Source organism: Pelophylax lessonae (assembly GCF_965119305.1).
Source record: "Pelophylax lessonae genome assembly, chromosome: 9".
Lineage (NCBI taxonomy): Eukaryota > Metazoa > Chordata > Amphibia > Anura > Ranidae > Pelophylax > Pelophylax lessonae.
In genome coordinates, this window is record NC_138776.1 from 234258208 (window position 1) to 234284534 (window position 26327).

The 26327-nt window shown below is 43.3% G+C and overlaps 1 protein-coding gene across 1 annotated transcript in view; it reads right to left on the reverse strand.

Annotated features, from left to right (window-relative positions):
- Nucleotides 1-26327, reverse strand: part of ANTXRL (ANTXR like) — a 237486-nt gene that overhangs the window by 150367 nt on the left and 60792 nt on the right. Inside the window, exons 2-4 of the mRNA XM_082268219.1 lie at nt 5306-5377; nt 4071-4142; nt 1204-1285 (exon numbers count right to left, since the gene is read on the reverse strand). Coding sequence (XP_082124345.1) covers nt 1204-1285; nt 4071-4142; nt 5306-5377 — 226 coding nt within the window. The remainder of the gene's footprint in view (nt 1-1203; nt 1286-4070; nt 4143-5305; nt 5378-26327) is intronic.

Below are 26327 nucleotides of genomic sequence, written 5' to 3' on the forward strand. Positions count from 1 at the left end.
AGATTTTAATAGACTAAAATGTACTGAAAATTTTAGTCTACTAAAATACAACTAAAACAATTCAGATGACTAAAATAGGACTAAAACTAAAATGCCATTTTAGTCAAAAGACTATGACTTAAACTAAATTGAAATTTAACATCAAAGTTAGCACCGGTGAGTAGAGTAGGGACAGGTACTTACCTGGTAGGGACAGAACTAGCAGCAGGGAAAGGTTCCTGATGAGAAGGAAAAGCTCAGGGCTTGCAACTTCTCTGAACCCCTGCTTGTTTGGGCACAAGACGGCCGGGCCACATTCTTCCCCTCTCTACAGAAGCTGTCAGTTTGGCTGCATTCTGCTCTCTACCTGCTGTTGGAACCGTGAGTAATGCTTGTCGGACTGCCTTCCCACCAGGTTATTTGCAAATTGTCTCTGCATTATTTAAATACAAGTTCTTTCCTTGCACTGGGATTGTGGTATTCCCGCCGCACCGTGCTGCACCCCACCTACAAGTCCACCACATATAAATTGCCTACTACATTTGAAATTGCTTCTAACATTTTATTACTACTTGGTTGTCTCTGAAGAGATTGGATCACTGTGTTATAACTGTTTGCTGATTTACTTGACTCCTTTACTGACAAAGTCCAACCACAATTCTATTTTACCCGGGCCAGGCCTTGTACATTGGACAATATCTTGTAAGAGTGGATTAAGCACAACACCAAATTCAAACACACTGTACCAAAATCTCTAAAATATAAGGAAAATAGGCCTCTTTGTAGGGCAATCAAGCTGTCCTAGAACAAAATGTTATAGTCCTTTCTCGGGTCTAACAAATATTTCTCCTTCCAAACAATTTGGCGAAACCTAAAGCCACTGCATGTAAAATACCACTGGAATCTATAGTTCAATGTGTGTAATGCAAAATATAGAACAGCAAACTTGTACATTTACAAAAATAATGTTAAACATCAGTTTCAGAACACGAGAGTTGCAACATTTGTATTAATTGAAAATACAGCATTGTTTATAGGGCTTGTGGCCCTATAAATCTCATTCTCAAACCTAAACCTTAGAAACAAAAAATGCTGCAGTATGCTAGCTGTGTGCAACATTGGAGCTATGGTTTACACCTTACACATTATGAACATTGTTATTACAATATCACAATATCCTATTACGTTAGTAACCACATGTGTGATGTTTATTATTATACTTACCCTTTTAAACCCTTCATGCATAAATGTGTCACCTCCAGGCACCTCGGTTCGAAGAGTCTTCAAGCCTTCACGGATCAATTCTCTGCAAGACAGTTGAATACGAAACATTACGGGATTGATATTTATTTTTTATTTATTATAGGTACTTATATAGCACTGTCAATTTTTGCAGAGTCTTACATATACACATACATCTCAAAAAATTCGAATATCACCAAAAAGTTAATTTATTTCAGTAATTAAATTCAAAAAGTGAAACCTATATATTATATAGATGCTTTACATACAGAGTGATATATTTCGAGCATGTCTTTCTTTTAATTTTGATGATCATGGCTTACAGCTAGGGGTGGATGAAAGGTTCGGCCGAGCATGAATTCGGGTCAAACATTTGCCTGTTCTGTCGTTCGCCGAACACCCGAATTTGCAGGGTGTTCACCAGGTGTTCGCCCTGATGAACTCCCTGCAATACACTGAGTGCTGCACAGTGCATTCTGCGCCCTGTTTGGGCAAAGCTTTGCCCAATCAGGGCGCAGTGTAAGCTGGCTGTTAAGGAGTGGGGTCGGGAAGCCAGCCGCGGCATCCACAACAACCGATGACTCATCAGCTGTCAATGGGTTTCCCCGCTGACAGCTGAATAATGAATTTAGAGGGGAGCCTCATGCCAAAAAAAAAACAGCATGGCATCCCCCCCAAAAGCCATACCAGACCCTTATCAGGGCATGCAGCCTGGCAGGTCAGGAAAGGGGGAGGGGGAGAATGGAGCACACCCCCTCCTGAACCATACCAAGCCACATGCCCCCAACATGGGGGGTGGGTGTTTTGGGGCAGTGGGGGGCACACTTGCAGTTCTTCACATGTTTGGGACTGTTTTCTTTTCACTATTTACACATGGGACTCTTCCTTAAGGATTTTATTATGGTTATATGAAATTGTTTCAATTTTTTGCTCTCTGCATGGTTACACAGTTTGTGTTATCGTTCCAATGTATTCATGTTTTTTTCACAAAATACATTAATTGCAGATATTTATCTGATATTTTTAGTTTCAAGGTAGCTCACTAGTATTTTTTCAACACATATTTTTTCCCGTCATTCAGGGAGTTCTAAGTGCAGCAATCTATATGATTGGTTAGCGCATTCTATCACCTTTTTTTCTAATACAGAAACGTTGGCTTACTGAAAAGTATGTCCATGTCCAGTATAGTATGCACCAATACTTGGTCGTGGCTCCTTTTGCATGAAATAACTGTATCAATGCAGCGTGGCATGTAGGCGATCAGTCTGTGGCACTGCTGAGGTGTTGTGGAAGCCCAGGTTTCTTTGATAGCACCTTCAGCTGCTCCTCTGCATGGTTGGATCTGGTGTGTCTCATTTTCCTCTTGACTATACCCCACAGATTCTCTATGGGGTTTAGGTTAGGCGAGTTTGCTGGCCAACCAAGCGCATATGATACCATGATATACTTCTGAAGATTGGAGTGCGGTCAACTCTTTTGCACATACTTTGAATGTCTTCCAGTTCACAGACTGGACCAGCACCATCAGTCAGTACAGTCATTTTATCACCTGGAGCGGTGTTGCAACCTTTATTTGCCCTATAGGTAATTTTAGGCACATGTGGCTATGTGTTTAGCGCAGGAGAAGTATCTTGCTAACCCTGAACCTTATAGATACAATGAAGTAAACTACCAAAGACCAAAATGTAAGCTGTCATTGCTGACCTATTTCTGTATCCCCGAGTATCATGCTGATCCATTGAGTTTAATACTTTTTATGTTACTGATCAGTGGCAGCCCGTCCATTGGGGGCGCAGGGGCACCGCCCCCCCAATCCATGCGTCCGGCCCTCTAATCTACATGCAGAGCACCGGGCGCATGGATTCCAATGGGAATTTTTTTTTTGAAGCACGTGATTAGAGCCAGAGGCTCTAATAGGCTTCTAAAAAGGGTGGGCTTGGGGCGCACAGCACTGCGCCCTGAGCCCACCCAGTTGTGTGACAATAGCAAATGAACATTCGCTATTGTCACACGGATCCTCCTCCTGGTCAATCAGGAAGCAAGTCCTGAGACCCGTTTCCCGAGTGGCTGAAAAGAAAAGCCATGCCATTGGCCAAGGAGGAGGAGGAGGGAGGAGATGCAGGAGACTGAGGAGAAGCTGCCGCCGCCTGCCTTCCACATGTTCAAGGTGAGTGAGCCAGCGACTGGGTGGGGGGGGGGGTATAGGGTGCGGGCTGGTGTGGTCCAGGGGGGGTATGGTGTGGTCCATCTAACGCCCCCCACCCTGCCCCTTGGAGCACCAGCCATCACTGTTACTGACCTAGAAACCAGTGAAATTATAATTCCTGATCTATTTGTTCTGGAGAAAAACAGAAAGCATTGAAATCAGCAACGCAACTGACAAATGACAAACGGGCAACAAGTATTTTCTGGTCAGCAGGTGGCAACACTCGGCATTGACAGATTTCCTTGACTAAGTGGTACGACAAGGTGTCAGAAGGCCCTTGACAGCTGACATAACATACAATCCATTTCCTTTATGACTTACAATTGGTTGACAATACAGTCAAATGGGAGCTCTGCCTATAAAACAAGCAGGATGCTTCCTCTAGTCGTCAATTTTGGTTATACATTTCCAAGGTGAAAATAGAAAAGAGCAGGAACTTGTATTCTCATTTCCATGCCTAGGTTATGTGTTCAGCTAAGATGCAGCAATCATTTGAATACGCTATTGAGTTGACCACAAAAGTTTGCACTTGGTTTTGTGCATTTTTTAAAAACGGACAATAAAGCTTATTTTAAAAGATGCAGCAATCAATCTATTTCGATCAAAATTGGCATAATGCCCATATTTTCTTGAATTTTGTTACCTTTTCTCTGTTAATTTCATAATAGTTGTTGCTCGAGAAGAGAAGACGATGAATGACATCCTCAGCATGGGACTTTTTTGAAGCACAAAATGAAAAAAAAAAAAGAATAAGTACAAAAACATTTTTTTTCCCAGCTTATTTCTCTTATAACATCACAACTATTGACATAAATGAGTTACCAGCAATAGTTTCAATATATTTTTATTGAAAGAAATTTCACAATACAAAGAACATGCTAGAATAATGACTGAACATATTATAACTTCCATTACCAGCAATAGTATGCCCAGGGCTGCTGTTAGAAATCGCGGGCCCCGTACAGACTACCTGGCAGGGCCCCCCCCAAGAAAATATTAAAGATATATTTAGCTAAAATTACAACAAAATCACTATTATCAGACACAAATATAACATAATTCTCATAATTCCTGCTAAATCTAAAAAAAAAAAAACTATGTTAAATAAAAAAGAAGATGAGATGAGAAAAATATACAGGCTGGGCAGTTGGAGCTCAGTGATCAGAGAGACAGAGAGAGAGAAACAAAGTTACAATTTACAAATAAACTCCTGAGCAGAGATAACATTAGAGCCTGTGCTGGGAGGGGGGCCCACACAAGGGAGGGGGATTAGTGAGGGACAACTGTCTCTTTCTCAACAGATAAAAGCTGATAGCAGGGAGAGGGACAGATCAGATTCAGGTGCTGGAGGAAGATTTCTGTATTTGTTGTCCATCACTAATCCCCATCTCTGTGTGTGCCCCCCAGTGTGCTTGGGCCCCCTACAAGAGGGCTGGTGGTCCCCCCCTATCAGCGGCCCTGAGTATGCAAGTATAACTAAGGCTTTGTATTACCGATCCAGTAAATGCACATTCAGGCATATTAATCAAGGAAAGGTGGAATATGAAAGCTTACTGCACAGTCTATACTGCATGTGATTATTTTCAGTCTAATCATACCATAATTAGATAGTGATTTTTATCAGCAGGGAGCACTGATCATCTGCTGGTAAAGCCATTTCCCTTGCCAGGCCTGCAATTCACATTCAAAACGGATAACAGATTTTCACATAGTGGATTGTGCTCAGAGCAAATTTATGAATGTTTTCTCATATCTAATTTTATAAAAGGTAGCCATTAAAAAAGAAAAAAAAAACAACTCATAAAAAAATTATTCTCAATGTTGTGAAATGCTACTACAGACATTAGACTAAAGATGCATGTATTGTTTAATATATACCTTGTAAATTTTTCCGTAAGACTTTCCACAAAGGAGAAAATCTCATGCCAGTGGTTTTTGACGCTGCCAGACCTGTAAAAAATAAAAATAAAATATGCATGATTAATGTATTATGTCATTTATAGCACTTGCTGAGATAGGCATTTGATTTTAATTTTTGCCCTGCCCTGGCAATTTTAAAGAGGCGCACAGTTAAACAAAAAAAACTATTTTCAAGCATTTCTGTTTACACGGGAATATCCTTTCTTCATTCTGTGTGGCCCCTCCTAAAACTATTAGCATTCCCCTCACCATGAGATTGTTTTACTAAAGGAGCTTAGTGAAGTTGTATTTAACCGCAATCATCTATTAATGCACAATGTATAAAGGAAGTTTCTGTACATCTCTGGCATTTATCGTGCGGCCTTCAGGTCCAAATATTTCGTGTTTTTCCTATTAAATCCTTATATTAAATTTTGTAAATTGAGCATGTTTGAAGAAGAAAAGGATGTCCATAACCCAATCATTATAATATACCACCACACTCCAATAACAAAATGGGGATTTTTAAGGAAACCAAACCTTCTTACTCTGAAACCATAATAAGATATTACAGTTAATTATTTTATTAAAAGTATTAAAAATAGATCCTATGGTCACTGATTTGTTATCATCTACGTATCTCTATTACATTTTGTTCAAATATGAGAGAGATGAAGATGGTGATGGCTTTTTTTTATGGGGCTTCATAATTATGGAGAGCAACTACATAACCCTATTGCTTCCATACTCATACAGATGTTCCTGCTAAGCCACGTGCTAACATAGTTACATAGTTACATAGTAGTTGAGGTTGAATAAAGACAATAGTCCAACCAGTTCAGTAGGTGTGTGTGGCCATAATTACCTCCCATACCTCTGAATGTTTTGATCCTTGAGGTGTACATCCAAGAGTCTTTTAAATGTAGCCATACTCCTCGCAGTAACTACCATTTGTGGTAGAGAATTCCACAGTCTAGTAGCCCTTATTGTAAAGAATTCACTGCGTAGCCTGAGGTTAAAACGCTTCTCCTCTAATCGCATTGTATGGCCTCGTGTCCTCATGCATTCCTTGTGACTGAATTAAATTTTTTTCTATGTTGATATCACCGTTGAGGTATTTATAAATCGCTATCATGTCCCCTCTCAGGTGTCTCTTCTCCAGGGAGAATAAATCAAGCGTTTGTAAGCGCTCTTCGTAATTAAGGTCCTCCAATCCCCTAATCAGTTTAGTTGCTCTTCTCTGGACTCTTCTCAGCTCCAACACATCCCTTCTGGGGACTGGCAACCAGAACTGGACAGAATACTTCAGATGTGGCCGGACCAGTGTTTTATACAGTGGTAGGATTATAGTTTTATCTCTGGAAAACATCCCCTTCCTTATGCATGCTAATATTCTGCCGGCTTTGGCAGTTGCAGCTTGACATTGCATGCTATTGCTAAGCTAAGTCTATCTTACATACATAGTTACATACATCAATAGTAGGTGAGTTTGAATATTCCATCCAGTTCAACCTGTGTAGGTGTGTGTGGCCGTAATCATCTCTCATACCCCTGAATGTTTTTCTCCTTGAGATGTACATCTAAGAGTCTTTTGAAAGCCACCATACTTCCTGCAGAAACCACCTCTTGTGGTAGAGAATTCCACAATCTTGTAGCCCTAACAGTAAAGAACTACCCACGTTGCCTGAGGTTAAAATGCTTCTCCTCCAATCGCATTGTATGCCCCCGAGTCCTCATGCAATCCTTTCGACTGAATAGCTTTTTTTCTATGCTGAGATCACCATTGAGATATTTATAAATTGCTATCATGTCCCTTCTCAGGCGTCTCTTCTCCAGGGAGAATAAATCAAGTGATTGCACACGCTCTTTATAATTAAGGTCCTCCAATCCCCTAATTAGTTTTATTGCCCTTCTCTGGACTCTCTCCAGCTCCAACATATCCCTCCTGAGGACTGGCGACCAGAAATGGACAGAATACTCCAGATGCGGTCGGACCAGGTCTTCTACTAAGACCCCCAGATCTTTCTCCATTTTTGATTCCCCCCAGAGGTTCCCCCCTAAAGTGTATTGTGCTTTTATGTTTTTTGTCCCCAAATGCAATACCTTACATTTCTCCACATTAAACCTCATTTGCCATGTAGTTGCCCACTCTGCGATTTTGCTCAAGTCATTCTGTGAGATTTCTGCCTCATAATGTGAAGTTATTGCCCTGCTTAATTTTGTGTCATCTGCAAAAACTAAAATCGAGCTACTGATCCCATCCTCAATGCTATTTATGAATAAATTGAACAAGATTGGTCCCAGGACTGAGCCTTGGGGGATCCCACTTTCCGCCCCAGATCAATCTGAATATGCGTTATTTATTACCACCCTTTGGACACGCCCCTTTAACCAGTTCCATATCCAAGAGCAGACCTTCTGGTCGATGCCTGCGACAACATGACAATATTGTTGGCGCTCCTCTCCAGGTGGCCAAGTTAAAATAATTTTTGCCCAGGCACAAATATCCTCTATGTTGGTGAATTCTGTTTGGTGCTTAATACATAGCTTTGTGACAATGGTGCAGCCATACAGTCATATAGCCATACAAAGCATCACTAAAAATATAAGATTTTTGTATTTACTGTAAAATCTTTTTTTAATGTCAACTGGGGGACACGGAATTTGTACATATTCTAATGGTCACCACACGTTACAATCTAATCGCAAAGTCTCCTTTGGATCTACCAACAATTATGTAATGCAAGGGCTTGTCTGATTGGATAGATTAGGTAGGTCCTTATAATACATAGTCAGATTGTAACTAGTATGGTGACCCTTAGACTAATGGGTTTTATGAAATTGTGACCCTTAGACTGATGGGTTATATGCAATAGCCTACATAGGAGGACACTGGCAAACAGACAAAAAACAATGAAATGTAGCCATACCCCTAACTGTCATGCTTTAATTTTATCACAAAGAGATAGGCCAATAAAAAGAGGTGTGGGACCTGTGTCCTTTAAGGGATTTCAAGAAGTATAGTAAGCACAAAAATCTTTTTGTTTTTGTTATCGTCTAATTGTAGCCAAACTTAGACTGACGGAAAGTCCAACTGAAGGTTGGGCAACAGCCACTGGGAAATTCAAAAGATGTGAAAATCTTACTATTAGAATCATACCTGAAGATATCTATGCTTCAACCGAAAAAGAGTGAAATGATCCTAATATCAATAGACTCCCATTGTAAAAAAAAAAAAAAAAAAAAAGAAGTGAGAGAAACATAGGAGGACAGAGGTCCTGAGGTACGGGCAACCTAAGCAATTACAGATTATGTTTCTTGGGGTACAGAAAATGCAACAAAAAGCAAAATTAACCCTTTACCTGGTTACAAGGTTTAAAGTAGAAACTGCAGGTTGATGGCCTTCAGAGACTGGGTCACACCATGGCTCTGAACCCTTAGAGCTCCCTGTGGCTGATGAACACAATACACTCTGGTCTGGAAAGCTCCACTGGCAGAGCCCAGTACCTAAAGATCACATTCCAGGCAGGCCCTGCTTCAGTCCATCCTTTAATGGCCAGCACATATCCAGACTCATAGGGGCACAAGGGCTCAAGGGCACCCTAAAACACCCTCTGTGATTCTGAAGTAAGTCTTCTAGAAGTCTAAATTTTACTTCCTGAAACATCTGAACTTCAATTCATCTATGTGCTGCCTTAACACCTACCCAGTCTAATGACAATTAATTTTATATGACACTAGCTTAACTGTAGATTGGAAATCCTGACCTGATACTAACCAGGGAGGAGGCAATTCTGAACATTTCTATCCAAAATTGCTGCACAATAGGAAAAGTCCACCAAATTTGAGCATGTGTGCCCTGTTGACCACAAGTACAAAAACACACAGAAGGGTAACCTGGTAAAAATTTGGAGATCCTTACCAGGACCAAATACCATTGCATGATCACTTTATAGTTTGTTTTAAGAGCTAGGATGTTTTGAGAAAAAGATTTAGTGACCACCCAGATATCATTCAATTCTTCCACTTCCAGGTCAACCCCAAGGTCTTTGGACAATTGTCCTATGTAAGACAGCATAGCTGCTGGAAGGGACGTAAGGTGGGTGCAAAAACGAGATATAAAGCCCGGAGCATGTGGGTCTGAATTACATATGCCTTCATAGAGGGATAGGCTAGTAAGGAAAGAGTGCGTTCGTGTGTACATTGTGAAAAAATGTGGGCAATATGGAGATATCTAAAAAATTTCCTGGTTAGTATTTGAACTTGTTCTTGTAGGGAAGCAAACCGGTATCTGTCACAAGATCACTTATACGGGTTAAACCTAAGGTTTGCCAGAGTTGGAATGGGATAGGGTCAGAGTAGGCTGGATAGAAGGCCAGGTAATTAAAGGAAGAGAGTAAAGGAGTGTGAGGAGACACTAATTTGAAAGGACCAAAATGCTTGGGTTATCGGGTAAACTAAAAGCCCACGATCAGAACAAGTCATCCACAGCAGGTTGGTGAAAGACAGAGGGTATAGATCAATTGCTTCGAGGCCCACCCATAATGACAACTCTGTAGTTGCATGGTAGAGTGCGATCTGGGCTAATTGAGCCCCATGGTAGTATCATAAGAAATTGGGAACTCCCAAACCCCTGAGTAGTTTCCTCCATAGCAATACTGTTCTAGGGACCCTAGGCTTTATTGGAGCCCCAGATACAGTATACTGTACTTGTGTGTACACGGGTTTGTAGAGCACGAAAAAAGTAGGATGGAATTGCAACTGGGAGGACTCTGAAAAGATTTAGAGTTTTGGGCAATAATGTCATCTTGACTGATGTTATGCAGCCAAGCCATACAGTGGTTGCCAAGTAGCCATTAAGAATGACAGCATGGGAAGGTAATTTGCTGTGTAAAGGTTAGAGGGACAGCTTGTTAGCTTAATTCCCAAGTAGGGAATTGAGGAAGTAGACCACTGAAACTGAAAGGTATCCTGGAGAAAATTGACCTCGTCCTGAGGCAAAGACACATTGAGAGCCTTAGACTTACATTACATGGATTGACTTCTAGCCCAGGCATGAAGCAAAACCATCTAGTAATTGAATTCAGTGATACGTGGAGAGGTGATAAATAGCAAAGCATCATCTACGAATAAGCACAACTTATGATGAGAAGAAACAAGTTCTAAACCTTTGATATTTGAGTTAGCACGGAACAGCATCGCAAGGGGCTCAAAAATCAAGAGGGAAAACGGACAGCCCTGCCTAGTACCTTGCATGATAGGGAATCAATCCAAAGGAAAACCAGAGTATTAGACATATGCTTGACGGTGATCATATAAAGAAGCTATCCATCTCATAAAATTGGGGCCAATTCTGAAGAATAAAGTGCAAGTAGGACCATGAGACAGTGTCAAATGCTTTTTTTAATATCAAGCGAGAACAGATGTAGGGGTATTTTGTGGGTTTTAGCTAGATGTTGTAATAAGATTACTTGTCTGATGTTATCGCTGGCTTGGTAACATGGGGTAAAACCCACTTGATCTTTGTGTACTAAGCTTCTTATAAGTGGGACACATAAAGGTACATTAATCCATTAGGTATCATCCAAACGATCAAAAAAAAGGACCCTCAGGTCACACAGTTGGATGGCTAAATTTGTAAGATAGGTAAATAGCAGTATACTCATCCATCTAGTGAAGTTCATAAAGACGTTGAAGCCATCATTTTTGATGAATGCATCTTCCAAATGTCCATAGTCCATAGTTCCAATAGAACTATGGACATTTGGGAGATGCATTAATATACCTGCATGTGCAAGGAAGCCTTCCAATAAAGATACATTTTTTGTAGCCCAGTGAGTATTGTTCATATATATATATATATTTACAGTATACAGTATTCTGCTGTGTTTGGTGTTTAAGTATAAATCAGGTTTTTATTTCAGTGTTTCTAGTAGTTACTTTACCGACATACTCCCACCAATTTTAAGTCATTTTTGTCACCAATTTATGTGAGAGTAGGGGTATATCTTAGAGCAGTGTTTCTCAACTCCGGTCCTCAGGGCACACTAACAGGCCAGGTTTGCAAGAAAACTAAAATACATCACAGGTGATATAATTTGCTGCTCATTGATTGCAGTATTCTAGTCTGCATATCTCCCTAAGGTAATACTTAAAATCTGGTCTGTTAGTGTGCACTGAGGACCGGAGTTGAGAAACACTGTCTTAGAGAGCCTATCTTCAGTTTTTTCATACATGAATATAACCAAAGGCCGGGGTCTTTGGGGGGGTGTATATGAAGGACCAGCTGATGCAGCCCTACTTGGCCACCAGGAGATCACTGTTTTGGTCTAAGAAAGTCGCCATTTATTTGATTCAACTAGCCCTGTTCAATTCATATGTTATTTTTTCCAGGTGCACCCAAAAATCTCGAATGTTATCTAAAATTTCAAGATAACATTATCACAGCCCTTCTCTATTCCCACGGCTGTGCCCCTGAACAAATTTGCTCCAATACATTAGCCAGACTTCATAAAAGGCACTTCCCCGATATCCTTCCTCCTACCCACACAGGCCACAAACCCCCAAAAAAATTGTTGTGTGTGTTCAAGTAGTGGAATTTCCCGTGACACCCGATACTACTGTCCCTCCCAGCCAGGCCTCTGTATTGGAGAGTGCTATTGGATTTATCACACTTCACTACACTATTAGTGAAGTAAAAACATTTTTCCAGTTTCCACCATCTGCTATTTCTGTGTATGACCCGGACTGTCGACTATGCCTCTGCCAACCATGTTTCTGCCTTACACGTTGATTGACCTCGGCCTGGTAAATGACCATGCTTTTTGCCTGCTCCTGAACTGATCATTTGCCCTGCCACTGTATTAGTGGGATTCAAGAGAGCACAGGGGTCTCACATATGTGAGGGGATCCAGAATAGAATTACTGAGTGGAATACATTTTTTTTCTCTGGGTTTTCTCAGATTAGGGTCTGGAGACCCAGAGGCTTCAAAGAGATTTGGATGGGAGAAGCCTCTAACCCTATCCTCAGGTCTTACCTGACCAAGGCCCTAAGCCTTATAGTGCTTCCTGCTGTCATCTGAACTGGCCATGCCTCTGCCTGTCACCTGAACTGGCCATGCCTCTGCCTGCCACCTGAACTGGCCATGCCTCTGCCTGCCACCTGAACTGGCCATGCCTTTGCCTGCCACCTGAACTGGCCATGTCTCTGCCTGCCACTGAACCCGGCCATGCCTATGCCTGCTACCTAAACCACTGCCAGGACCAATACTTTGGCATATCTCTGCATGTTGACTGGACAACTCCCTTGATATTTCTGTTGGCTGTCTGGACCAATGCTTTTCCTGTGCTGGGACAGTATTCCTTATTGCTAAAACCACAGGTAATCCTTTTTTTTTACCCTTTGCTCAGCAGAATGTATTGTGAGGTGTAATTCTTGGTGTGTACATGCTATGTGTTAGAAGCATGAAGGTGCTACTTGAGTGTTGGGCCTATGTATGTGGCCAGACTGTGGAAAAGTTTCAGACATTTGGTATAGACATACTCAGGAGGAGTAGTAGAATGTATTTTTAGGGTGTCATTCTTGGTATGTACATGCTATGTTTTAGAAATATTAAAAAAAAAAAATGACAACTTTGTCTTAAAAAATACATTTTAATTTCTTTCCCACATTTTCCAAAAACATGTTCAAAAGACTCATTATGCCTCATAGAAAATACATTTGGGGTGTTTTCTTTCCAAAAGGGGGTCATTTTGTGGGTAATTCCATTGTCCTGGTGCTCCAAGGCCTTCAAAAATGTGATAGGTACTCAGGAAATGAAATGTGTAATTTATGCCTTTAGAGCGCCCGACGGTGCTACTTGAATGTTGGGCCTCTGTATTTGACCAGACTGTACAAAAATCTCATACATGTGGTATCGCTATACTCAAGAGGAGTAGCAGAATGTATTTTGTGGTGTAATTGCAAGTTTATCTTTGCCATGTGTAAGAAATAACTTGTTAATATGAAAATTTTGTGGGGAAAAAAAATCTTCATTACCAAACTATTGTGGGCAAAAAATTGAAACTTTAATAAACTCACTATGCTTCTTAGTAAATATCTTGGACTGTCATATTTACAAAAAGGGGTCATTTGGGGGGTATTTGTACTGTACTGACATTTTAGAGCCTCAAGAAATTTGATAGGTAGTCAGTACATCAGGATTGATCAATTTTCATTGAAACGTACCCTAGCTTGTAGACTCTATAACTTTTACACAAACCTATTTTCATACACTTATTAGGATTTTTTTTTCCAAAGACATGTAGCAGAATACAGATGTCCCCCCCCCCCCCACCTCTGCCCAGGTCTCCCGTCCCACCAGGAGACCTGAGCAACCAGCCGGCGCATCCACCGGCTGGTTAGAGTCCCGAGCAAAGCCGGATTTGGCTTAGATCAGGTCTCCGATGACGTAACCCGGAGGCGGCGTCCATGACGTCACGTCTGGGTTTACCCGGCTGCTAAAGGCGCCAAATTTCAAAAGTGACAGTATTCAAAAATGCAGTTTTCGGAATTTTGAATATATTGAAGTGCAGTGGAGGGGTCAGGGGTCTTTTAGACCCCCGATCTCTCCATAAAGAGTATCTGTCACTGCCTATTGCTGTCACAAGGGATGTTTACATTGCTTGTGACAGGAATAAAAGTGATCAGATTTTTTTTTTTTTAAATCTGTGCTAAAATTAAAAAAAAAATAAAATAAATTGTAAAAAAATAATAATTTTTAGCCGCCAACCGTTGCCGTGAGCTCGCACACAAAAGAAAACGTATACGGAAGTCGTGCCCGCAAATGAAATTGCTGTTCAAACCACACATGTGAGATATTGCCGCGATCGCCAGAGCGAGAGCAATTATTTAGAAGAAATAGTTACTATCTAACTCTAAACTGGTAACCGTTAACATTTTTTAAAGCGTCGCCTATGGAGATTTTTATTGACCGTAGTTTGTCGCCATTCCGCGGGTGTGCGCAAATTTAAACTGTAACATGTTGGGTATCTATTTACTCGGCGTGACATCATCTTTCACAATATACAAAAAAAAAAAAAAAAATGGGCTAACTTTAATGTTTAGTTTTTTTTTTTTTTTAAATGCAGTGAAATTTAATTTTTTAAAAAAAAATGGCATTTAAAAGACCACTGCGCAAATACCGCGTGACAAAAGATATTTCAATGACTGCCATTTTATTCTCCAGAGTCTTTGCTAATATATATATATATATATATATATATATATATATATATATATATATATATATATATTAATAATTAAGGGGCCCAGAGACAGCAGAACACAAGTGAACTGGATAGGAGGAGTGGCGGGGGCAGCATACAGAGGAACCAATCTCCTCCATTTTCCTCTTGCAGCTGCAGGAGAAAAAAGGAAGACAGTGATTTCTCTACATGCTGCCAGGTGTACAGATGTGCCACACAGGCCCCCTGGAGCATGGACCCGGGTGCAATTGCAACCCCTGCAACCCCTGTAGTTACGCCCCTGCCATTTTATTAATGTCGCTGAATGTGTGTTGATGAGTTATAAGTTAATTAGATGATCAAGGAACACCTTCTGGTTATCATAATGTTTCAGTGACTTTGTCCCTTAAACAGACGTTGGAAATCCAGCCTTCCACACAAAAAAAGGATCATTTTAGTTACCTCTTATTGGCATTAAGAGATAATGGCGGCTGCAAAATTTTCAAAAACGAACACTTCTGGGAGTTTTGATTTCCTGGTCCCCTATGGAGCTGTGTGGTTCCTCTAGCAAGTCCCCTACTTCACTACAAACTATGGTAGCGATGTAGGAATCAGTAGATTGAACAAATCAGTAGACCACCAAGAATTCGGCACTCCCTGAAGTATCAGTTTCTAAAGATTCTTTAGCCAGCATTTTCTCCTCACTCCAGTGGGGGTTAGTGGGGCATGCAGGTGAGTAGTAATCGCAGTCTCTGCAGGGAGAACTGTATTTTCAATATATTTCGATATTCAAATATCTATCTTACCAACTTGAATGAAAACCTGTCTCAATTTCACTATGCTCATTGACTAAATCGCGCTGGTTTAACCACATTCTTCCCCCATCTTATTCAGTTTTCTATGGAAAAAAATATAAGGTAACCCTAAAGATAGAAGACGATGCCATTTCTGCAAGAACCTAGAGACAAGCAAGTATGATCCTTTTCAGGGTTTGAGGTGCATTTTTTAATCTCCACCTTGGGTGGACCTTTTCCCACCATTGCCTACAGTTGTTTTACATTAAATATTCTGACCCCTAAGGGGTTCTTAAAGTCGCACTCACATTAATGCACTTGGCCCTGTGTTAGTTCCTTCCCTTGTTATTTTGCTAATGCACCTTTTTAATCTAGAAAGAGCTCCTTAATCAATAGTGGCAACGACAGAGGAGCAATAAACATAATGAAAGGGAAGCAGATGGCTTGTATTGGTTCTGTAGGGCAAGTGTATTTTGTTAAAAATGACTGTTAAGCTTAGTGCACAAAGGAAAATTCTAATGGATCCTTGCCTCCCAAACTAAAGAGAATATACTTGGGAGTTGCTGCCATCCTAACGCATATACAGTGGGTACGGAAAGTATTCAGACCCCCTTAAATTTTTCACTCTTTGTTATATTGCAGCCATTTGCTAAAATCATTTAGGTTCATTCTTCTTCCTCATGAATGTACACATAGCACCCCATACTGACAGAAAAAATTGTTGCAGATTTATTAAAAAAGAAAAACTGAAATATCACATGGTCCTAAGTATTCAGACCCTTTGCTGTGACACTCATATATTTTACTCAGGTGCTTTCCATTTCTTCTGATCATCCTTGAGATGGTTCTACACCTTCATTTGAGTCCAGCTGTGTTTGATTATACTGATTGGACTTGATTAGGAAAGCCACACACCTGTCTATATAAGACCTTCCAGATCACAATGCATGTCAGAGCAAATGAGAATCATGAGGTCAAAGGAACTGCCTGAAGAGATCAGAGACAGAATTGTGTCAAGGCACAGATCTGGCCAAGGTTACAAAAAGATTTCTGCTGCACTTAAGGTTCCTAAGAGCACAGTGGCCTCCATAATCCTCAAATGGAAGACGTTTGGTACGACCAGAACCCTTCCTAGAGCTGGCCGTCCGGCCAAACTGAGCTATCGGGGGAGAAGAGCCTTGGTGAGAGAGATAAAGAAGAACCCAAAGATCACTGTGGCTGAGCTGCAGAGATGCAGTCAGGAGATGGGAGAAAGTTGTAGAAAGTCAACCATCACTGCAGCCCTCCACCAGTCGGGGCTTTATGGCAGAGTGGCCCGACGGAAGCCTCTCCTCAGTGTAAGACACATGAAAGCCCGCATGGAGTTTGCTAAAAAAACACCTGAAGGACTCCAAGATGGTGAGAAATAAGATTCTCTGGTCTGATGAGACCAAAATAGAACTTTTTGGCCTAAATTCTAAGCGGTATGTGTGGAGAAAACCAGGCACTGCTCATCACCTGTCCAATACAGTCCCAACAGTGAAGCATGGTGGTGGCAGCATCATGCTGTGGGGGTGTTTTTCAGCTGCAGGGACAGGACGACTGGTTGCAATCGAGGGAAAGATGAATGCGGCCAAGTACAGGGATATCCTGAACAAAAACCTTCTCCAGAGTGCTCTGGACCTCAGACTGGGCCGAAGGTTTACCTTCCAACAAGACAATGACCCTAAGCACACAGCTAAAATAACGGAGTGGCTTCACAACAACTCCGTGACTGTTCTTGAATGGCCCAGCCAGAGCCCTGACTTAAACCCAATTGAGCATCTCTGGAGAGACCTAAAAATGGCTGTCCACCAACGTTTACCATCCAACCTGACAGAACTGGAGAGGATCTGCAAGGAGGAATGGCAGAGGATCCCAAAATCCAGGTGTGAGAGACTTGTTGCATCTTTCCCAAAAAGACTCCTGGCTGTATTAGATCAAAAGGGGGCTTCTACTAAATACTGAGCAAAGGGTCTGAATACTTAGGACCATGTGATATTTCAGTTTTTCTTTTTTTATAAATCTGCAACAATGTCAACAATTCTGTGTTTTTCTGTCAGTATGGGGTGCTATGTGTACATTCATGAGGAAGAAGAATGAACCTAAATGATTTTAGCAAATGGCTGCAATATAACAAAGAGTGAAAAATTTAAGGGGGTCTGAATACTTTCCGTACCCACTGTATATATATATATATATAATAGATAGATATATGCAGGGCTTTTTTTCTCGAAGAATAGGTGCAGGAACTCCCCCTTTCTGACTCACTCCTTTTCTCCGCCCCTACCCACCTCCGAGGACCGTTCCCTGATTCCACCCCCTGCCTACCTCCCAGTACTGCCCTTTATAGAGAATATTTTTTATTTTTTTATTTATTTATTTCAGGTTCTTATCTAGCGCTGTCAATTTACGCAGCGTTTTACATATACATTGCACATTCACATCAGTCCCTGCCCTCAAGGAGCTTACAATCTAAGGTCCCTAACTCGCATACATACACAGTAGGGCCAATTTTTTTTTTATACAGGATCCAATTAACCTACCAGCATGTCTTTGGAGTGTGGGAGGAAACTGGAGTACCCGGAGGAAACCCACGCAGGCACAGGGAGAACATGCAAACTCCAGGCAGGTAGTGTCATGGTTGGGACTTGAACCAGTGACCCTCTTGCTGCTAAGTGAAAATGCTAACCACTACACCATTGTGCCGCCCAATACAGAAATACAGAAATACAGAACTATTTTTGGTACCAAGTAAGTATGGAATTTGATAATGATTTTTAATGATAACAAGAAAATCAGTAAAATAGATCTCCTGCAGCCAGCAACATCAATACACCCTACAGCAACAATAGATCCCCCCAACAAAAATGCACCACCCACAACAAAATTTCCCACAGTACAACAATAAAGCCCTGGCAGCAACAACAGATCTCCCCACAGCCTGCATTTATAGACCCCCCTTAACAGTAGATCTATCCCAGTAACAACTGACCCCCCAGCAACATAAGACAACCCCCAGCAACAATAGATCCCTCACCAGTAACAATAGACTTCCCCAGTAATAATAGACCCCCCTGTTGTGCAAATATGGATCCCCTCCAGCTACAATACATCCCCTAGCAGCCAGCATCAGTAGACCCTTCAGCACACCCCAGCACCCCTTGCATACATTCAGTGCCGGAGGAGCCGGAACTGCGTTCCCCCACGTTCCTGCTGAAAAAAAGCCCTGGATATATGAAAAATGCACCTTAGCAAGGGTCTCTGAAAGCTTGCAGATCTCTCAGTGTCAAAGCAGGACCAATGACAGGACCCGTGTCTTCCAATAGGATCATAGGCAGCAATAAAGACCTGTCAAAGGATCAGACTTTCCCCCATTTTATCCAAAAAAAGTCCTGGGTAGAGTTCACTTCAACAGTTCAAGTGAATGGTTTTACACGCTGCACTTAGTAGCACTATATGTGTTAAGACATAAATACAAATGCCTTCCTGTAAACCTAAAGCTTAACTGTGCTTGGTCATGCATGACAAAGCATGGTTTCACTTTATTACCCCCCTCAGCAGTACATTCTCACCTTTCTTTCACTCCTCTGCTGCTCTGTCCCCTTGTCAGAAGCAAAGTACCCATTGCTTTGGGTAAGGAGGAACATGCGACTTACTCCACTACCTCTATTTTGACAGCCCTGGTGCTTGACAAAGGGCTTAGCACCATTACTTGGGAGTGGGCAAAGCACAGGTTTACTATAAACAATTAGGAGTTCAAAGGAAATCACATTGCATTACACAATCAGCGTAAGGACCTTCTCATTACAATCCCTTATATGCTTTAAAGTTTTAGTACCTTTACTTTTTTGCTTATTGCTAGTTGATACACTGCTAGCAATCCCCAGGCATATTGGTGCTTGTCTTTGTATGGAGCACTGTGGCAGTCATATGTCCACTTCTACATGGCAGAATTGTAATGGTAGGTACTGTTGTATGAGAATCAGCTCTATGCACCTATGTGGCCCCCATCTAAACTGCTTGGTGACCTGTCCTTAGTAATGCGAAAGAAACAGAAGAGGTGAGGTAGAAAGTAGAGAGAGAGATTTGGGTGTAATCAGCATAGAGATGGTGTGGAAAGTGGAGGGAATTTATCAAGTGACCAAGGGAGGAGGTGTAGATGGAGAAGAGAAGGGGTCCGAGAACAGAACCCTAGGTGATCCCTACATAAATAGGAAGTGGAGAGGAGAAGACAGAGTTGTGGGGAACACTGAAGGGATGCTGTGAGAAGGAGGAGAACCAGGAAAGGGCAGAGTCTTGGAAGCCAAGGGAGTGCAGTGCTTTGAGGAGGAGTGGGTGGTCAACAGTAGTCTAGTAGTATGAGTATATATCAATCACCATTGGTTTTAGCAGGTTAGTAAATGGAACTAACATTCCATAACTAACTTTAGCAGTTAGTTATAAAAATATATGAAAAGTCCAACATGGGGGAAGACCCATTTGTAACAGTCTCTGCAGTAGTGGTGCCCTTTACTATGCCCCCTAGGAAATGTTTTATTAATGTTCATACCCTCTACAAAAGTAATATCACATTTGAGGATGAAGAAATCTAATTTTTGTTTTTTGAAACACAAATTGAATCACATAAAACATTGCAGTTTCACAAGTACCGTATATACTCAAGTATAAGCCGACCCGAATATAAGCCGAGGCCCCTAATTTTTCCACAAAAAAGTGGGGAAACTTATTGATTCGAGTATAAGCCTAGGGTGGGAAATGCAGCAGCTACTGGACCCAACTGGACCACCACGAGACACAAAACAAGGGCTGCAGGCATGGTGCAGGAGATGGTTAAGGCATGGTACAGGAGATGGCACAGGTCATGGTATAGGCATGGCACAGGTCATGGTATAGGCATGGCACAGGTCATGGTACAGGCATGGCACAGGTCATGGTACAGGTATGGCACAGATCATAGTATAGTCATGGCACAGGAGATGGTACAGGCATGGCACAGGTGATGGTACAGGCATGGCACAGGTGATGGTACAGGCATGGCACAGGTGATAGTATAGGCATGGCACAGGTGATGGTATAGGCATAGCACAGGTCATGGTATAGGCATGGCACAGGTGATTGTATAGGTATGGCACATGTGATGGTGTAGGCATGGCACAGTAGGTACAGGCATGGCACAGTAGGTACAGGCATGGCACAGGAGATGCAGTGCTGCGGGCATGGTACAGGAGAATGTCATGTACCATGCCCGCAGCACTGCATGAGGAAATGCAGGGGCTGTGGAGGAGTCTCACTTACCTGTCGGTGAGGCGCCTTCAATTTAAAAATGGCGCCGCCCGGCGCCAACACGTCACTGCGCATGCGCCGCGGATGCTCGGGAAAGCTTGTACACGTTTGGCTATTCCCAGGCATGCGCAGTGAAATCTCGGCGCCGGGCAGTGCCATTTTTAAAAAGTAAGTGAGCCAGTGACTCGAGTATAAGCCGAGGAGGGCTTTTTCAGCATGAAAAAACATGCTGAAAAACTCGGCTTATACTCGAGTATATACAGTAAGTTTCAGATTCTAGGAATATAGATTCATGATCCATTCTTCTAAAATCTTCCGGTCTCCAGAAGCAAAATATCCATTGAAATTTATGAATTAAACCTTTTGCTGGCAGCGCCATAATACATATAGTGGTGGGTGGAAAAACTACTATCTATGCAATATAACCACCTTCTACCACTGCTCAAGGCACACTGACAGCTGGCTGAGTGGTGTGCGCCACTAAGGGACCCAAGACACTTTTTTTCACACCTTCATCTTGCACCCCTAAGGGTGCGAGAATCCCTGCTTTACAGGCAGATGAAGCTTCAGAGGCCTCAATAGCAAAGTTTGATGAGATGCTATCTCTAGCATCTTCTTATAGACTATTCTTTCGTTATAAACAGAGTTGCCATCTAACAACCGTTTAAGTCCTCGTTTGATGTTCACTAAATAGCAGCTAGGCTTTTGTACTAATAACAGGTCCTCTTTAACTGCTAAACAACTCTGTAGCTTTACCCACTGATTACCATTTAGACAAAAGTTGCAGAGATTCACACTTTTTTTCACTACGTTAACAAAATGTTGAGGTTTCCGAAAACCAAAAATTATGTACAAAAGTGCTTATCAAAAGGATCTTTGAAGAGGAGAGGCAAGCTGAGAAAAACAAACTCTGCTAGGATCATTTAAGCACATTTGTCAGAAGGCAAATAGATAAGGACTTGCTGGTTCATAAAAAATAGCATAATAATCCTAAAGCATTTTAGCAGCAAACATATGAGGACTCGGAGCAATGGGAACATTATGCCCCGTTTCCACTGAGCTTTCTGGTACGGTTCGGTACGGTACGCTATTTATGCCGTTTCCATTATGAATGGTATCCTAATTCCGAACCGTACCGTACCACTTTTTTGGTACCCTTTCGTTGGGGTACCAAGAACATTAGTACCGTACCAACTGGGTGGAGCTACACTCTGCAGAACTTTGATTGGTTGACAGAGAATTCTCTATCACAGCTTTCCTGCTACACCACGCCTATCATGAAAGGGTACTATTGGTAGTGGAAACGCAATGTGTACCGTACCGAACCGTATGGAACCGTACCGTACTGAACCGAACCGTACCGTACCACTCAGTGGAAACGAGGCATTAGAGTCCCAATTGCTGGCTAAGGGTCCTATGTATATAGCAGCAGTGTGGCCTACCTAATAGACAACAAGAAAATGGATTGAGGTTCTTGCCTTCCCCTGCTCTGCTAAGAGAAAGGCATTTTCAGAACAATAAAAAGAAGAAAAATGCAGTATGTGGGACGCCCCGTGGTGAAAAATGGGTTTGGATAGATTGTACCAGATATTGGGCATGGCTTTCAAGAGCATGGTTAAAGTCCTCTCGAAGCACACACTGCAGACATATGTAACAATCCTCGTAACCACATAATACTCCTTAGTTACTGTACCACAAGTGGGAGTTTCACAGATACACATATGGCACTTTTCCACTGCAAGTACCGGCTTGGCTCTACTCGGCCCTGCTTGGCCCGGTTTGCTTTTCCACTGCTGGTACCGCATGGTACGGTGTTGGAACGGTTCGGTACGGTATGGTTTGCTTTTCCACTAAAGTAGTACTAAAGTTAAGTGGGTGGGATAACAACGGGGTGGTTGGGATTCTCTGACCAATCAGTGGCTAGTAGTGACTGCATGCAAAGGATTGTGGGATATGGTACCGGGTATGGTACCTCTTGGAACCACAATTGAGGTGGTACTGTTTTAGAGAGCCGTACCGTTCGGTTCCATGCAGTGGAAAAGCGCCGCCGTACCGTACCGAACCGTTCCTACACTATACCATGCGGTACCAGCCAGTGGCGGAGCCAGAGGGCTAGCTGGGGTGGTTGCCACCCCAGACGAAATCCTTGCCACCCCTGTTGCCACCCCGCTCACCAGTGGCAGGGGGGTTTGGCTGGGAACTCGGGCTACATATCAGCACTTTAACATTCAAGCCAGTGATAAGTGAGCGATTGGGGGGGGGGGGGGGGGGCAGCTGCAAGGAGAGTGATTGCAGCTGTCAAATTTAGGCATTGATGTCGGGTGTGGGCGGGGCTCCACCCCCTTGCTCGTGGAGAAACAGAAGCTGGCTGGGAAGGGAGGTGGAGTCTCCAATGAACATTTCTTGTGCTTCTGCTGCTATTTGTTCCCTCCCCCTTGCCCAGCGCGCCTCTTTTGATTTCATCACAGCAGATGCCGGGAGGGGGAGGAGTGGAGCCTGCAGTGAGTGGAGGATGAAGTTCAGCCTAGCACAAGGTAAGCTGCCTCTGGGCTGAATGTAGTAGTGATGTCGGTGGCTTGTCTTAGTGGGAGGAAGAGGGGGAGGAGGGGGGCCTCTCTGTAGCAGACTTCACTGATGCTGTTAGATCATTTTTTTGTTTTGTGTGTCTGTCTGCTTCTGAAGAGAAGAGGTTTTCTAAGATCTCCCCAAATCTCTATTACACCTCCCTAGAGTCCCTACCCACTACCTGCTAACCAGTCCAGTACACAGGCACATTCTCCTCTCCTGTATGACCACCTCATGTGTCTGGGGCACTACAAATCCAAGCATGCCAGGTGAGGAGAGGCAGCAGCAATATGACAGATCAGGCTGATTGTTAGATGAAAAGTGCTGGTGTATAGTATTTGTGAGTGATGGAGCGAAGGATAGAGGGATGGGGTGAAGGAGAAAGGGATAGAGGGATGGGGTTATGGAGAAAGGGATGGGGTTATGGAGAAAGGGATGGGGTGATGGAGAAAGGGATGGGGTGATGGAGAAAGGGATGGGGTGATGGAGAAAGGGATAGAGTGATGGAGAAAGGGATAGAGGGATGGGGTTATGGAGAAAGGGATGGGGTTATGGAGAAAGGGATGGGGTGATGGAGAAAAGGATAGAGGGATGGGGTGATGGAGAAAGGGATAGAGGGATGGGGTGATGGAGAAAGGGATAGAGGGATGGGGTTATGGAGAAAGGGATAGAGGGATGGGGTTATGGAGAAAGGGATAGAGGGATGGGGTGATGGAGAAAAGGATAGAGGGATGGGGTGAAGGAGAAAAGGATAGAGGGATGGGGTGATGGAGAAAAGGATAGAGGGATGGGGTGATGGAGAAAAGGATAGAGGGATGGGGTGATGGAGAAAAGGATAGAGGGATGGGGTGATGGAGAAAAGGATAGAGGGATGGGGTGATGGAGAAAGGGATAGAGGGATGGGGTGATGGAGCAAAGGATAGAGGGATGGGGTGAAGAAGAAAGGGATAGAGGGATGGGGTTATGGAGAAAGGGATGGGGTTATGGAGAAAGGGATGGGGTGATGGAGAAAGGGATGGGGTGATGGAGAAAGGGATGGGGTGATGGAGAAAGGGATAGAGTGATGGAGAAAGGGATAGAGGGATGGGGTTATGGAGAAAGGGATGGGGTTATGGAGAAAGGGATGGGGTGATGGAGAAAAGGATAGAGGGATGGGGTGATGGAGAAAGGGATAGAGGGATGGGGTGATGGAGAAAGGGATAGAGGGATGGGGTTATGGAGAAAGGGATAGAGGGATGGGGTTATGGAGAAAGGGATAGAGGGATGGGGTGATGGAGAAAAGGATAGAGGGATGGGGTGATGGAGAAAAGGATAGAGGGATGGGGTGAAGGAGAAAAGGATAGAGGGATGGGGTGATGGAGAAAAGGATAGAGGGATGGGGTGATGGAGAAAAGGATAGAGGGATGGGGTGATGGAGAAAAGGATAGAGGGATGGGGTGATGGAGAAAGGGATAGAGGGATGGGGTTATGGAGAAAGGGATAGAGGGATGGGGTGATGGAGAAAAGGATAGAGGGATGGGGTGAAGGAGAAAAGGATAGAGGGATGGGGTGATGGAGAAAAGGATAGAGGGATGGGGTGATGGAGAAAAGGATAGAGGGATGGGGTGATGGAGAAAAGGATAGAGGGATGGGGTGATGGAGAAAAGGATAGAGGGATGGGGTGATGGAGAAAAGGATAGAGGGATGGGGTGATGGAGCAAAGGATAGAGGGATGGGGTGATGGAGAAAGGGATAGAGGGATGGGGTGATGGAGCAAAGGATAGAGGGATGGGGTGAAGAAGAAAGGGATAGAGGGATGGGGTGAAGGAGAAAGGGATAGAGGGATGGGGTGATGGAAAAAAGGATAGAGGGATGGGGTGAAGGAGAAAGGGATAGAGGGATGGGTTGAAGGAGAAAAGGATAGAGGGATGGGGTGATGGAGAAAAGGATAGAGGGATGGGGTGATGGAGAAAAGGATAGAGGGATGGGGTGAAGGAGAAAGGGATAGAGGGATGGGGTGAAGGAGAAAGGGATAGAGGGATGGGGTTATGGAGAAAGGGATAGAGGGATGGGGTTATGGAGAAGGGATAGAGGGATGGGGTGATGGAGAAAAGGATAGAGGGATGGGGTTATGGAGAAAGGGATAGAGGGATGGGGTGATGGAGAAAAGGATAGAGGGATGGGGTGAAGGAGAAAAGGATAGAGGGATGGGGTGATGGAGAAAAGGATAGAGGGATGGGGTGATGGAGAAAAGGATAGAGGGATGGGGTGATGGAGAAAAGGATAGAGGGATGGGGTGATGGAGAAAAGGATAGAGGGATGGGGTGATGGAGAAAAGGATAGAGGGATGGGGTGAAGGAGAAAGGGATAGAGGGATGGGGTGATGGAGAAAGGGATAGAGGGATGGGGTGATGGAGAAAGGGATAGAGGGATGGGGTGATGGAGCAAAGGATAGAGGGATGGGGTGAAGGAGAAAGGGATAGAGGGATGGGGTGATGGAGAAAGGGATAGAGGGATGGGGTGATGGAGCAAAGGATAGAGGGATGGGGTGAAGGAGAAAGGGATAGAGTGATGGGGTGATGGAGAAATGGATAGAGGGATGGGGTTATGGAGAAAGGGATGGGGTGATGGAGAAAGGGATGGGGTGATGGAGAAAGGGATAGAGGGATGGGGTTATGGAGAAAGGGATGGGGTGATGGAGAAAGGGATGGGGTGATGGAGAAAAGGATAGAGGGATGGGGTGATGGAGAAAGGGATAGAGGGATGGGGTGATGGAGAAAGGGATAGAGGGATGGGGTTATGGAGAAAGGGATAGAGGGATGGGGTGATGGAGAAAAGGATAGAGGGATGGGGTGAAGGAGAAAAGGATAGAGGGATGGGGTGATGGAGAAAAGGATAGAGGGATGGGGTGATGGAGAAAAGGATAGAGGGATGGGGTGATGGAGAAAAGGATAGAGGGATGGGGTGATGGAGAAAAGGATAGAGGGATGGGGTGATGGAGAAAAGGATAGAGGGATGGGGTGATGGAGCAAAGGATAGAGGGATGGGGTGATGGAGCAAAGGATAGAGGGATGGGGTGATGGAGCAAAGGATAGAGGGATGGGGTGAAGGAGAAAGGGATAGAGGGATGGGGT